The 12568-nt window shown below is 35.3% G+C and overlaps 1 protein-coding gene across 4 annotated transcripts; it reads left to right on the forward strand.

The window, feature by feature from the left end:
* The first annotated feature begins 563 nt into the window (after nucleotides 1–563).
* LOC133859492 (uncharacterized) lies at nucleotides 564–10589 on the forward strand. Of its 4 annotated transcripts, none has more exons than XM_062294907.1 (5): nucleotides 564–772; nucleotides 1461–1549; nucleotides 2682–2768; nucleotides 2997–3084; nucleotides 7854–8428. In XM_062294907.1, the coding sequence occupies exons 4-5, from the start codon at nucleotides 3047–3049 to the stop codon at nucleotides 8413–8415; spliced, it is 600 nt and encodes a 199-aa protein (XP_062150891.1). In that variant the 5' UTR covers nucleotides 564–772; nucleotides 1461–1549; nucleotides 2682–2768; nucleotides 2997–3046; the 3' UTR covers nucleotides 8416–8428. The 4 variants fall into 4 exon arrangements, 2 of the variants coding, with proteins under 2 accessions (XP_062150891.1, XP_062150892.1); XR_009898762.1 differs by lacking the exon at nucleotides 7854–8428 and adding an exon at nucleotides 10571–10589 and having other exon boundaries at nucleotides 582–772; XR_009898761.1 differs by lacking the exon at nucleotides 7854–8428 and adding an exon at nucleotides 3446–3640 and having other exon boundaries at nucleotides 583–772.
* The last annotated feature ends 1979 nt before the right edge of the window (nucleotides 10590–12568 follow it).

A 12568-nucleotide genomic window follows, 5' to 3' on the forward strand; every position in this document is an offset into this window, starting at 1 on the left:
TTATAGTTTTTATGCCATTTACTATGCAAGCTAGAGGTATAAATTTATGTCGTTTATTTACAAGTGGCACAAATTACAATATTTGTGCCGTTTAATATGAAAATAACATTAATTGATGTCGTTTGCACAGTAAACGATGTAAATTTAATGCCACTTACCGTTCAAGCAGCATAAAACTTATGCCATTTATTTACAAGCGGCATAAATTGTTGTCGTTTGTACAGTAAATGGTGTAAATTTAATGCTGCTTATTATTTAATAGGCTTAAATCTTATATCATTTATTTACCAGCAGCTCAAATTACAAAATTGTGTCATTTAATATACAAATGGCATAAATTGCTGCCATTTACATAATAACCGGTGTTACAAACAACAACAATTTAATGTTGTTGACTGTTTAAATTTATGTTTTTTTTGCAATGGCAACAATTTATGCCATTTACCATACAAATGGTGTTAATTTGTGCAGTTAAACTTGTACAAACGTCAGCAATTTGCTGCAAAAAAATTTCGAATTGTGATTCTTACGCAATAAGGTTTACACAATTTTCACACAACTAACTCACATGAGTCTCAATTCTCCCCTCATTTTCACTTTGCTCCCACCTAACCTCTGCAACTCATTTAAAACGAGAGAGAGAGAGAGAGAGAGTCATGAGTCTAAGAGAAGAGGCACCGTCGATGTGGTAAAGAATAAGGAGGATTCATGGTGGAGAAGAGGCACGTTGAAACTCCGAGGTTGCAGCTAAGGTCCGTGGTCGCCCTGGAAGGTAATGGGTCGTTTTCCCTCTATTGTTTTTTTTTTTTTTTTTTTTTTTTTTTTTTTTTTTTTTTTTTTTTTTTTTTTTTTTTATCCCAATTGGGTTAATTGGTAGCTGAGAAAAGAAGAAATTTGGGGGATTTTGGATAAATTTCTCTGCTATAGCCGATTGGGTGTTTTGATTCAGTATTCCTTGTTTTGATTATAGTTTAGATTTGAGTTTTTCTCTTTGGATTTGTCTTCTGTAACCGATTGATGTTTGGGAGAATGGAAGGAAAATTTTGTGGGTTTTTGTATTTGGAGTTGACCGAAGGTTTTGGGCTATTTCGTATGGCAATATTTTGGTGTTTGTTTTGGGATAAATTTCTATGGGTTTGTCTATTGGTTGGGTGTTGGTCGAATGGGTATTGGCTTGTGATTGAGTGTGTGTTTATGGTGGTTGGAGGTGTACTGTATGGGTTATAGTTTACAAATATTTATCAATAACATCAACTACAATGAAAAGATAACAACTACATCTGATAACTTCACAATAGATAATTGGGATATCAAATTATTGCCGAATTGAATCCTTTCCTTGGTTTATTTCTACCAGTTTGGATGCTAGATTAAGCTTTTCTCTTTTCTCTATTTTTTTTTTTTTTTTTTTTTTTTTTTTTTTTTTTCTGCTCATTTGGATTCTAATTAAATCTGTTCAGGGTAGTTATGTTGTTCTCTATTCATGGTAAGACAAGATCTCTTTTTCTTTGAAAAGCCTCCTCCATTGCGATTTTCCAAGTTTTTTCAGGTAAAAACATTTCATCTTTTTTCTTTTTCTTTATCTGGGTTAATGCAAATTTGATGGTTACAGCTGTTGATTATTATGGTATGCCTTATGGTGATTCCTTTTATTATGTGATTGTGATATTTCTGCATCTGGGTAGTTGACTTTTCTTGTTGGCCTTTATTAGTATTTAGTTACAACTTATTTGTTGTTAAATATATGTTTTTCTTACCTTCAACTACTGTGCATGCTGTGCTGCATTTCCTCTATCAAATATTGGTTTAATTGGGTTCTAGAAGTTATTTGTACGACTGGATCTACTGAATAGGTCGGTAACTATTTGGTTGATTTATGTTTTGGGGGTAAAAGGACTCACATCTAGCAGGGCATAGGTTATATAGTTTAAGAAACTAATATTTTTTCTGTAGGGCGCAACATATTGCAGAGTTGAGAAGGTTATTGTAGGTGATTGTGGAGGATAGGTATCGATACGTACTGTCTTATAGAGCATATGTTTTATCCCATTCGACATGCCCAAAATGAAACAAATCCCAGCATCCTGATCATTATATGTAATGAATCTTGTAGAAAGGATTCCAAGGATGGAAGATCTTCCTCTTTGAGATCTCTCTTGGGTTGGGTTCTTGTGAATGTTCCTAACTTTGTCTCTACAAATTTGGTTGATTTGATTAGCTTTTCACATTGTGGCAGCTTAGAGGGTTGAGTCCATATTGTATACTCTTCGTGTACGTGGGTTTAACCCTTTTTTTCTCAATAAGATCTGAATTATTCATCAAAAAAAAAAAGGATGGAAGATCTTATATTTCGATTAAAATACAGCCCTTACATCTGTTAAAACCGAGAGATCGGGTCTATCTTGTAACTATTTGTTTTGAAGTATTAGATGGATTGTACTTATCAAAAAAAAAAAAAAAAAAGTATTAGATGGATTGTAATATGCCCTTTTCTTTTTGGGTTTCAACACTAGAGGTGTTTATTACATTGTTTGGTTTGGAGTTCTCTTAAGTTCTTTCTCTACGTTGCAGAAGAATGTTTATAACTGTATATAATCAGCTAGTATACCAACATCATCATGTCCTTGCCCTTTTTCATTCTTATCATTTAATCGATTGATCTATTTCATTGTTGACTACAGTGAGACATGAGGATTTTGGTCACTGGAGGAGCTGGATTCATCGACTCTCACTAGGTCGATAAATTGATGGAAAATGAACAAAATGAGGTCAGTATCTGTTCTTATGTTATCTGGGCTCAGTTTTCGTGTTTATTATTGATAAAAAGATTTGGTGTAAAAGGGGTGGTTGTGCTTAGAAATTAGCACCTACGTGTGGATGATAAGCATTCTACATGTACTGAGACACCAAGGCCAACAGGAAGTATGTCTACTGACTTCATGTGAATAGCATAAAACAATTATGATGAGTATGTTCCATGTATCTTTTCTACTCAGGTGATTGTTGCTGATAACTACTTCACTGGATCAAAGGACAATCTTAGAAAATGGATTGGTCATCCGAGATTCGAGCTTATTCGTCATGGTACTTCCTTAAAATTTAGTTACTTCCAATTGTTCACAATTCAGAGTTTTTGGATGGAAATGCTATGATACTAAGTTATTCCCTTGTCCTGCTAATTAGATCCAATGGAGCAATACATGTTAAGTTCTGTTTGTTTGATGGTTTTAGACTCAGTTACTGTCAAAATACAACCTTTCTTTAATTAATATATGCAATTGGTTTATGGGTACTTGGTTGTTTTTATTGAAAGTGTTGAAGACACCAATCAAGTAATTAAGAGTATTGTTCAAGATGATCTTAATGTACATGAAAATTCGAGTTTATCTTTATGTAATCTAAATATGATTTTTTCCTTGTTTCTTATATGCAATTATTCGTTAAGTGACGTCATTGGACAAGAGAATTGTGAAATTGTCGCTAATCTCCCGTGTTTTGGTTTGGAGACGTCGTTTAACGTTTGAATGCAAGCTAGGTTTTTTGAATCATGTTATTGACAATGGAACAATTTGTTTGCATTAGTATTATAGTTTTAAGTTATATGTAAGAATTATCAAAAAAAAAGTTATATGCAAGTGTAATCATTTTTTGAATTGTAATGATTGTGATCATGTTGGTTGTTTTAAGTATACTATTTGTGTATCTTAACTTTAAGCAATGTTTATCAAGTTGTATCGGTTGGTTTTTTGTATCATGTTGGTTGTGAATACATTATTTGTGAATCAGCCAATCAAGTATTTTAATTGGCCTAGAAAAAAAAAAAAAATTATGAGAGAAGCTGGAAAAAAAAAAATTAATTTATTAATGTCATTTACTACTCAAACATCATAAAATTTAATGCCATTTACTGTTCAAAATAGCATTAAATTTACTGCTACTTATGGTAAAAATGAAAAATCTATGAGTAAAAGCGCGATTTGAAATTGATCATTCACTTTTTAATTTTGGATTTTAAACGCCTGAGTTTTTGATTATTCGCAATTGATCCCTCCTTCAGTTTGCCGTCCAAATTTACTATATATCGTTAGTACCACGCCAACATTTTTGCTTAAAATAATATTTTTGCTATTTTATTAAAAATTAAAATCTAAAAATTACATTGAAAAAAAAAAAAAAAAAAAAACCTTAAAAAAAATCCCTATTGTTCATTCATCTTCTTCCCGAACCCACTCTTCATCTTCTTCTTCAAACCTTCTTCAACCTCCAACTTGATTGATTTTGGATGGTATAAGCCATTTGGGTTATCATCTCTCTCTCTCTCTCTCTCTCTCTCTCTCGTGAAGACACAGACCAACAAAGGGAAAAAAGAAGGGATGGGGAGAAGCTTTGTGGTAGGGACTACGATGAGGGAGATGATACACTCACAACCTCTACCCAACTCCCACACAACTCCTACTCACATATGTGTGGGTCTCATGCATATGGGTCCTACATACATGTGAGTGGGGGTTGTAAGACAAGCATTTCTCCTACAATGAAGACACAGACCAACAAAACTACAAGGGTCTCAGATTTGGAGCATCCGGTCCGAGATGTTGCTGTCGTTGAACCCAAAGCTCCAAAATTTTTTATGGTCCTCCTTATAAAAAATCTGCATCTGATTTTTGGGATAGACTTGCTGATTGTAATCATGATATGGACATTCCTTGGCTATGCATTGGTGACTTCAATGCAATCTCCTCTACTTCTGATAAATATGGTGGTCGGCATTTTCACAGTAGCTTCAATAACAATTTCACTCATTTCATCAACTCTATGGGCATGATTGATTTGGGCTTTTCAGGTAATCCATACACTTGGTCCAACCATAGACAGGGTCTAGGTTTAATTAAGGAACGGTTGGACAGGGGCATTGCATCTTCTGATTGGATTCATAGTTTCCCCCATTTTTCTGTTACCCATTTACCTGCCCATACCTCTGATCATAACCCTCTCATTTTGGATACTGATACACCTCTCCCTTCTCTCCCTCGTCCTTTCCGGTTTGAGGAGTTCTGGACCCGTGACCCTTCTTGTGGTACTGTGATTGGCAAGGCTTGGTCTTCCTCTGTTCTGGGATCCCCTTCCTTTTGCCTTTCAAAAAAGCTTAAAAATACAAAGAAGGCTCTCAAGCATTGGAATAAACATGTTTTTGGAAATATCCAAACAAAGCTTTCCTCTACTTATCATTCATTGGATATCACACAACAGGCTGCTCCTTCAGATTCTTCTTTGGCTCTGGAATTACATCTCAAATCTGTACTTCATGATTTACTTCAACAGGAGGAATCTCTTTGGAAAAATAAATCTCGGGAATTGTGGTTAACTTGCAAGGATTTGAATACCCGTTTTTTCCATACAAGTACTCTTATCCGACGTAAGCGGAATAATATTCATCGTTTATTCTCTCCTGCTAATGGCTGGATAACTGATAGGACTGCAATTGGGAATTGCTTTGTTTCTCATTTCAAGGATCTTTTCCAAACTACTAATATCTCTCCTCCCTCTGAACTTTTGGATCTTTTCCAGCCATCTATTTCTGTTGACGACAATAATTCTCTTTGTGCTATTCCTACAGAATCTGAAATTTTTGCAGCTCTGGCTAGTCTGGGACGACTAAAAGCCCCTGGGCCTGATGGGTTTACAGCATTGTTTTATATGAATTACTGGGCTATTATCAAGCATACTGTCTTGCCTGCAATCTGGAATTTCTTTCGACATAACAAGCTTCTAAGTGAACAGAATCACACTTTCCTAGCTCTTATTCCTAAAAAGTTGGGTGCTTCTAATGTACAACAATTTCGTCCTATTAGCCTCTGCAACATCGTCTACAAGATTATCTCCAAGATCCTTGCGAATAGACTCAAACCGCTTCTGGCTAAGTTTATCTCTCCATTGCAGACTGCCTTTGTCCCCAATCGTCTCATTCAGGATAATTCTATTCTAGCACATGAAATGCTTCATACTCTTAAATCTAAGAGAGGACGGGGTGGACTTATGGCTGTCAATATTGATATGGAAAAGGCTTTTGACAAAATGGAATGGAGTTTCTTACTGGCTATTCTCCAGAAGCTTGGCTTTCATCCTACTTGGATTAATTGGATCCGTATTTGTATTTCTACAACTTCCTTCTCAGTTCTCCTGAATGGAAGCCCTTTCGGTCTTTTTTCCCCTTCTCGGGGTCTTCGACAAGGTGATCCTCTCTCCCCTTTTCTTTTTATCATTGGCTCTGAAGTTATCTCTCGGCTCTTTTGTAGCACTCTACGTGGTTTTAAGATTGCAAGATCCTGTGCTCCGTTAAATCATCTTCTTTTTGCGGATGATTTGGTTATTTTCACCACGGCTACTTCTAGTGAAGCTTCTTTGATAAAATCGTGTCTGGATAAATATGGTCTTTGGTCTGGACAGACGGTTAATATTCAGAAATCTCATATTTTGTTCAGCAAAAATACATCTCCAGCCACTATTTCTGCTATACATGCCATTCTCCCATATGCCCGGACTCCTGCTTCTGCTAGACATCTGGGTCTCCCTCTTCTTATTGGTCCCTCTAAATCAGCAGCTTTTTCGGATATATTGGAGAAGGTTCAAGGAAAAATTGAAGGCTGGCGCTCTAAAACTTTGTCTCAGGCTGGTAAAACTGTTCTGGTTAAAGTGGTTGCATCTACCATTCCATCCTATGCTATGAGTTCATTTCTACTTCCTGAAGGTTTCTGTCGCACCCTGGATAAAGCTTTCAAGAATTTTTGGTGGGGCTTCCCCAAGGATAAATCTCGCAATCTATCCCTGAAATCTTGGCGTTCTCTATGTTTGCCAAAAGACCAAGGTGGATTGGGATTCCGCCTTATGCATGATGTTAATTTGTCTCTTATTTCCAAGCTTGGTTGGAATTTGCTCACAAACCATACAAGCTCCTGGGTATCTCTTTTCCAGAAGAAATACATCAAGTATGGTAATCTCCTTTCTTCCCCTCTTGTCTCAGGTTCTTGGATTTGGAATGGAATCAAAACTATTGTTCCCCTCATTGCTAAAGGAGCTTGTTACCTTCCCAACAAAACTTCTTCTTTATCTATTTGGACTTCCCCATGGATCCCTACCATTCCTTCCTTTCTCCCTGAACCCCGTTTACCTTATCTTCCCTCCTCATATCCTTTGTCTATCTCTGATCTTCTTCTCCCCTCCTCTTCCATTTGGAATTCTACCCTGCTAATTTTCCTTTTTAAGCCTTCAACCATTTCTGAAATATTGAAAATTATTCCCTCCCCTTTACATGAGTCGGTTCTTTGGACTCCCTCTACATCTGGCTCTTTTACCACTAAATCAGTCCATCACCTTATCTCTTCCTCTGGCCTGACCTGCCCTTCTCCTCTTTCCCAACCTCATTGGAAAGCTTTATGGAGACTGAATCTTGCTCATAGATTAAAATTGTTCTTGTGGAAAATGGTTTGGAATATTATTCCTACCAAATTTCGCATTTCCCAAACTATCCACTCCTCCCAACCAGATACATCCTGTTCTCTTTGTTCCTTTCCCCTTGATTCTACTCTCCACCTTTTTTTCTCTTGTCCGATAGCTCGTGTGGTTTGGCGCCAATCTTTTTGGCCTTTGGATAGTCTTGCTTTGCCTGTTTCTAATATGACAGATTGGCTTCTCATTATTCTAAATCCAGCAACAATTGGTATTCCCTGCACTGCATCTCATATGTTTCAGATTTTTGCTGCGGTAGCTTGTGATCAACTATGGTTTTCTCGAAACAAGGCTCATCATGAAAAAGTTATTCCCAATGCTCTTACTATCTCTGCTACTATTAACAGGCTTGTTTTGGAACACCATTCTGCATGGTCTTCGTCTATGATTCGATCCCCTGAGATATGGCAGAAACCTTGTCTTCCTTACTACAAGGTAAATTATGATACAGCTATAAGATCATCATTCTCTGCCCAAGCTGCTGTAGTCCGAAACTTCTCTGGATCTGTTATTGGTTGCAGCTCTATTATTAGCCCACCATGCTCTGCTCTTTATGGGGAGGCACGTGCGGCTCTCTTGGGTGCTCAATTAGCCATTTCTCTGAATATTACTTCCTTTATCTTGGAAGGGGACTCTCAAACTGTTTTTAGGGCTCTCCAAAATTTTACTGTTATACAGGATTGGCGCATTTCTTCTATGATCTCCCACATCCGAGCTACTATCCCATCTTCTACTAGCTGGTCAGCTAGTCTCATTAACCGAAGTGCAAACTTCTGTGCCCATTATGTGGCATCTTGGGCCGCAACCAGACTACACTCTGGCTGCATTCCCATCTCTTTACCTTTTGTAGTTGAACCTTCTCCTACCTGTTTTGGAAAGGCTTCTCTTTCTTCCTTTTTAATTCCTTAAGTCTGTTTAGTTTCCTTTACCTATAAAAAAAAAAAAAAAATGATGAGAATTTGAGACAACCAACATGATTGTCACATACCTACGTGTACGTAGATTACGTGGCAAATGTCCAATGGTGGGCTTAGGAAGCATATGTTAGTTTGGGTTACCGAATCAATTAGTATAGATGGGCTTGAGTTTGTTAGATAGTTGGGCTTGTATGCTAGTACAAAAGATGTTTCTCTGTATTCAGATAGGATGCGAATTGATATGATCTTGTATTAACTTTAGTGCTTAGTTTAGTGATAATGGGAGGTATGATGTTCCATTGATTTTCAATACAACCTTCATCCATTGAAATTCATTGTTCTTCTTACAAAATTACCGAATTATCCTTAAGTAACAATTGGGTAGGCTTGTCAATTCAGGTTGGTAGGTCTGGTTTGTGTCAACTCGACTGACCTGCTAACACATTTCTGCCAAACCTGAACCCAAACCTGACCCAATTATTAATCGAGCTGGAACCTGTGACCCGAACACGACCCGATTCTCTCTTCTTGTTCTTTCTTCTTATTTCTCCTTTTTCTTTCTACGCACTCTCTTCCCGAACCTTCTCCTCTTCTTTTCTTCTTTCTTGTTCTCCTTTTTGGTCTCGCCGAAACACACATAGCAGAGAGGGAGAAAGCAGAGAGATGAGAAGAGAGACCGAGAGTGAGAGATTAAGAGATTGAGAGAGAGATTTAGAAACACAGAGAGAGACCGAGAGATTGAGGGGGAAGGAGACTTGTGACCCGTGAGACCCGATCAGAGAGACCCAGAGACCCAATCCTCCGATGGGTCAATGCCGATGAGCCAGAGAATGCTAGTGAAGGCAGAACCGATCTCAGGCGGTTTAGAGTGTGATTTTCAGCATGTACCCGTGACCAATTGTAGCTTATTTGGGGTGATTTTTCTGGGTTAAAACAGAAAATCATGAAGGTAAAAATTAGTCCGAAGTCACCGAACTGTGAAGGGCCTGAAGGTTGGAGCTAGGTGAGACCGTGAGGCGTCTTGGTAGTGTGTGTGAGGCGTCGTGGGCTTGTGGCTGCGTGAACGGCGGGTGAACGAGTGAAAACTGAAAGTTTGAAACTAGGCAGTGTGTGCGGATTGCGATGCAGCTAGGGTTCCATTTCTATTTCTTGAAGTTTCTATTTTTTAATTTTTTTAATATATATAATTGTGTTATAATCGTGCGCAGGTTGACCCACCAAACACGATTATAATCGCGTCATACAACCCGATTATGACCCGAACCCGATAATGCTAAACTCAAACCCTGTATTTTCGTGTCGTGTTCATGCTGGGTTCGCGGATCGTGTCGAAAATTGCCAAGCCTACAATTGGGTGTGTTACAATGATCAATCTAAGACTAAAAACCTTTTCAATTTGGTGTCTCGCAGTGGGAGGAAAAAAAAAAGATCACATAGCCAAATGGGTGTTTACCGAAAAATGGGGGAAAAAAATCAATGGCCATCAACCACAAACCAGGTAGATATCAACCAAAACTGCATAAAATCTCTGGTTCATATCGGTTTTTAGCTGGAATTATGCAGTTGTGGTTGACGGTGGCTACGATTACCGCAAGAAAAAAGAACAAAATATATTATCTAAGCTTTTCATCACAAAGGCAACTGAGAACCCCTCTGTTTTGCTCTGTTTTTTCGACTCCATCATAAGGCATGTCAAATGCTGTGTGATCATGTACTTCTGTGCTCATGTACTTGTGATGGCGTTTGGTCATTTGTAATCTCCTCTTTTCCAATAATGAAGGCTATATTTTATTGTGTTCCCAAAAAAAAAAATACTAATTTTTTCCATTGCTCTTCCAATAAATCTTTATTGCTACAAATTCTATCAATTTTTTGGATTAATACATCATTTAAGTTAAAGATTAATAATTAAACGATATTTCATAATTAAGTATAAAATGTAAGAATTAAATTATGATAATGCTTACTTTAATAAATAAAATAAACACATTTAAGTTATTATCAGTTGCCTGCACTTCGACAATCTGTTGGTTTTCTAAGTCTGGTCTGTTTTCTCTGTTGGTTAAATTATTGTAATAGATTAAAAATTATATATATATATATATTTGCAATAGGAAATATTAGTAATATGGAAAAGATGTGTGCAGTTGAGCCCTCAATTTGGAGGAGTTTTGGAGCCTTGGAGGAGTACTGATAAAAAAATAGACGGCAAGAATTGTCACTATTTCACTTGAAATAGTAGTTACCAAAAGAAATTATAGTATTTATTTTGTATTTTTTTAAGGGTTTAGATTTAATTATATTTTTTCTCCCTTTCTTAAAGAAAACTTGAATTTAAATCTAGACCATTGAAAAAACTATAACATAAGTGCTGTAGATTTTTCTTTTTTTCTTTTTTTACAGCATTTAAGCCTAATCAGTAGAAGCTGGTTGGTTAAAAAATATATATATGTTAAGTTTGGACTGTTGGTTGTTTTTATAAACCCTTTTTTTTTTTTTTTTGCGCTAAAAAAAAAAAAAAAAAAAGAAGAAGAAGAAGAAGAAGAAGGAGGAAAAAGAAGTTTTAAAAAGATGTTTATTCTTTTTAGGGAATTGAAAATAAGGGGAGATTGAGGGAAAGTTGTTTGGTAAACAAACCCTTAATCATAGTAATCATTAGATATGAAGAGAAAACAACAAAAAAACAAAAACAGTCATTATTATCAAGACTAAATCCTAGGCTTCTTGCTAGGACTACGACTTTTTTTTTCTTTCTTTCTTTCTTTTTTTTGTCATTTTGACTTTTAAGACCATACCCCAATTTTAAATTTGATAGGAAAAAAATGAATGTGAAAATATAATATTATTTATCTAATAAAAATAAAATTATATAAAATTAAGCATTAATGGAAGGGTGGGTTGTAGGCTTGTAGCCATCCTCTGACTGAATGGTGGCTTAGAGGCACTCTAAGAGGGTTTGTTTGGCAAAAATTATTAAGTTGAATAGTTTTTTTTTTTTAAAATGATAATAAAAAGTGATTGATGTAATATAATCTATAAATAACTTGTATGAAAAAGTGAAAAAAAAAAAAAAAAAAATTTGTAATAGGGAAAATCCCGTTGCGCACAATATTGTTGTGAGGGATCAGTTTTATTTGAATAATATTAAAAAATTATTGATGAAATATAAAAAAAATGTAAAAAAAGAAAAAAAAAAAAAGAATATTTTGAAGTTGATTTTTTTTTTTTTTAAAAAAAAAAAATGAAAATAAGGGGAAAGGAGAGAAAGTTGGTTACCAAACACATTTTGAGTCTCTCTTGCGAAGGGTAGTTGTTAGCCATCTCTCCATTAGGCAATAAATTTGTTTTGTTTTGTTTTGTTTTTCCAAATTTTTATTAAATGAAAATAATAAAATTTTCATATTCATTTTTCTTAGACATTTGAGATCTCAAAATTAAAATGAGCCTAAACTTGAGTATGGAAACTATCAACTTGATAACTAGTTTCTTAAATCCTTCCTTAACAATGTTAAGAATAAATTATTGTTTATCCAATCTTAATAGATGTATTAACATAATGTAGCCCTACCTGCAAAATAAAACTACAATATACACCTATTGGAGTGAATTTCTCCAAGGACAATTATAATAAATCTATTCCTATTAGGTTCTTAACTTATACTTGTTCATAGGTGCCTCAAAAAGAGGTTTTCAGTAATTTTGTTGCCGGACAATTAATGTAAGAGAGATTTTATAAAATTTATTTATTCGAATAAATGATTAGCAGTTTAAAATTTATTTGAACAGATGAATTTCATATAAGTCAGGCAGAAATTCAAATCTTAAAAAATTATGGTATAATTTGAATTTTGGTGATTGGATGCCTATAATTAGGCTTTAACTGGATAATAAATATATTCCTAGTATTTTATTTATACAAAAAGTGTTAACTGGCTTTAGAATTCGGCCGGTTCACGGTTGCTTCTTAAATAATCTATTAAGACATTGAAAACTCAATTAAAAAAAAAAGAAAAGAAAAAGTAATGAATACTAATGAAGATTCCAGATGCAAAATTTTAGCCGCCAAAGTAGTTGCCAACTTGCCTAGTTGCCTTCATTGAATTTGAGCATATTATTATTACTTTTAAATTGAATAGCTTAAATTT

Source organism: Alnus glutinosa, chromosome 2 (genome assembly GCF_958979055.1).
Source record: "Alnus glutinosa chromosome 2, dhAlnGlut1.1, whole genome shotgun sequence".
NCBI classification, from domain to species: Eukaryota; Viridiplantae; Streptophyta; class Magnoliopsida; order Fagales; family Betulaceae; genus Alnus; species Alnus glutinosa.

Bases quoted from the DNA above. Each gene is read 5' to 3' on its own strand.
- LOC133859492 (XM_062294907.1), top strand. From the start codon at position 3,047: ATGGATTGGTCATCCGAGATTCGAGCTTATTCGTCATG. The intron at 3,085-7,853 runs GTACTTCCTTAA...TACTATTAACAG, and splicing joins ATTCGAGCTTATTCGTCATG to GCTTGTTTTGGAACACCATT.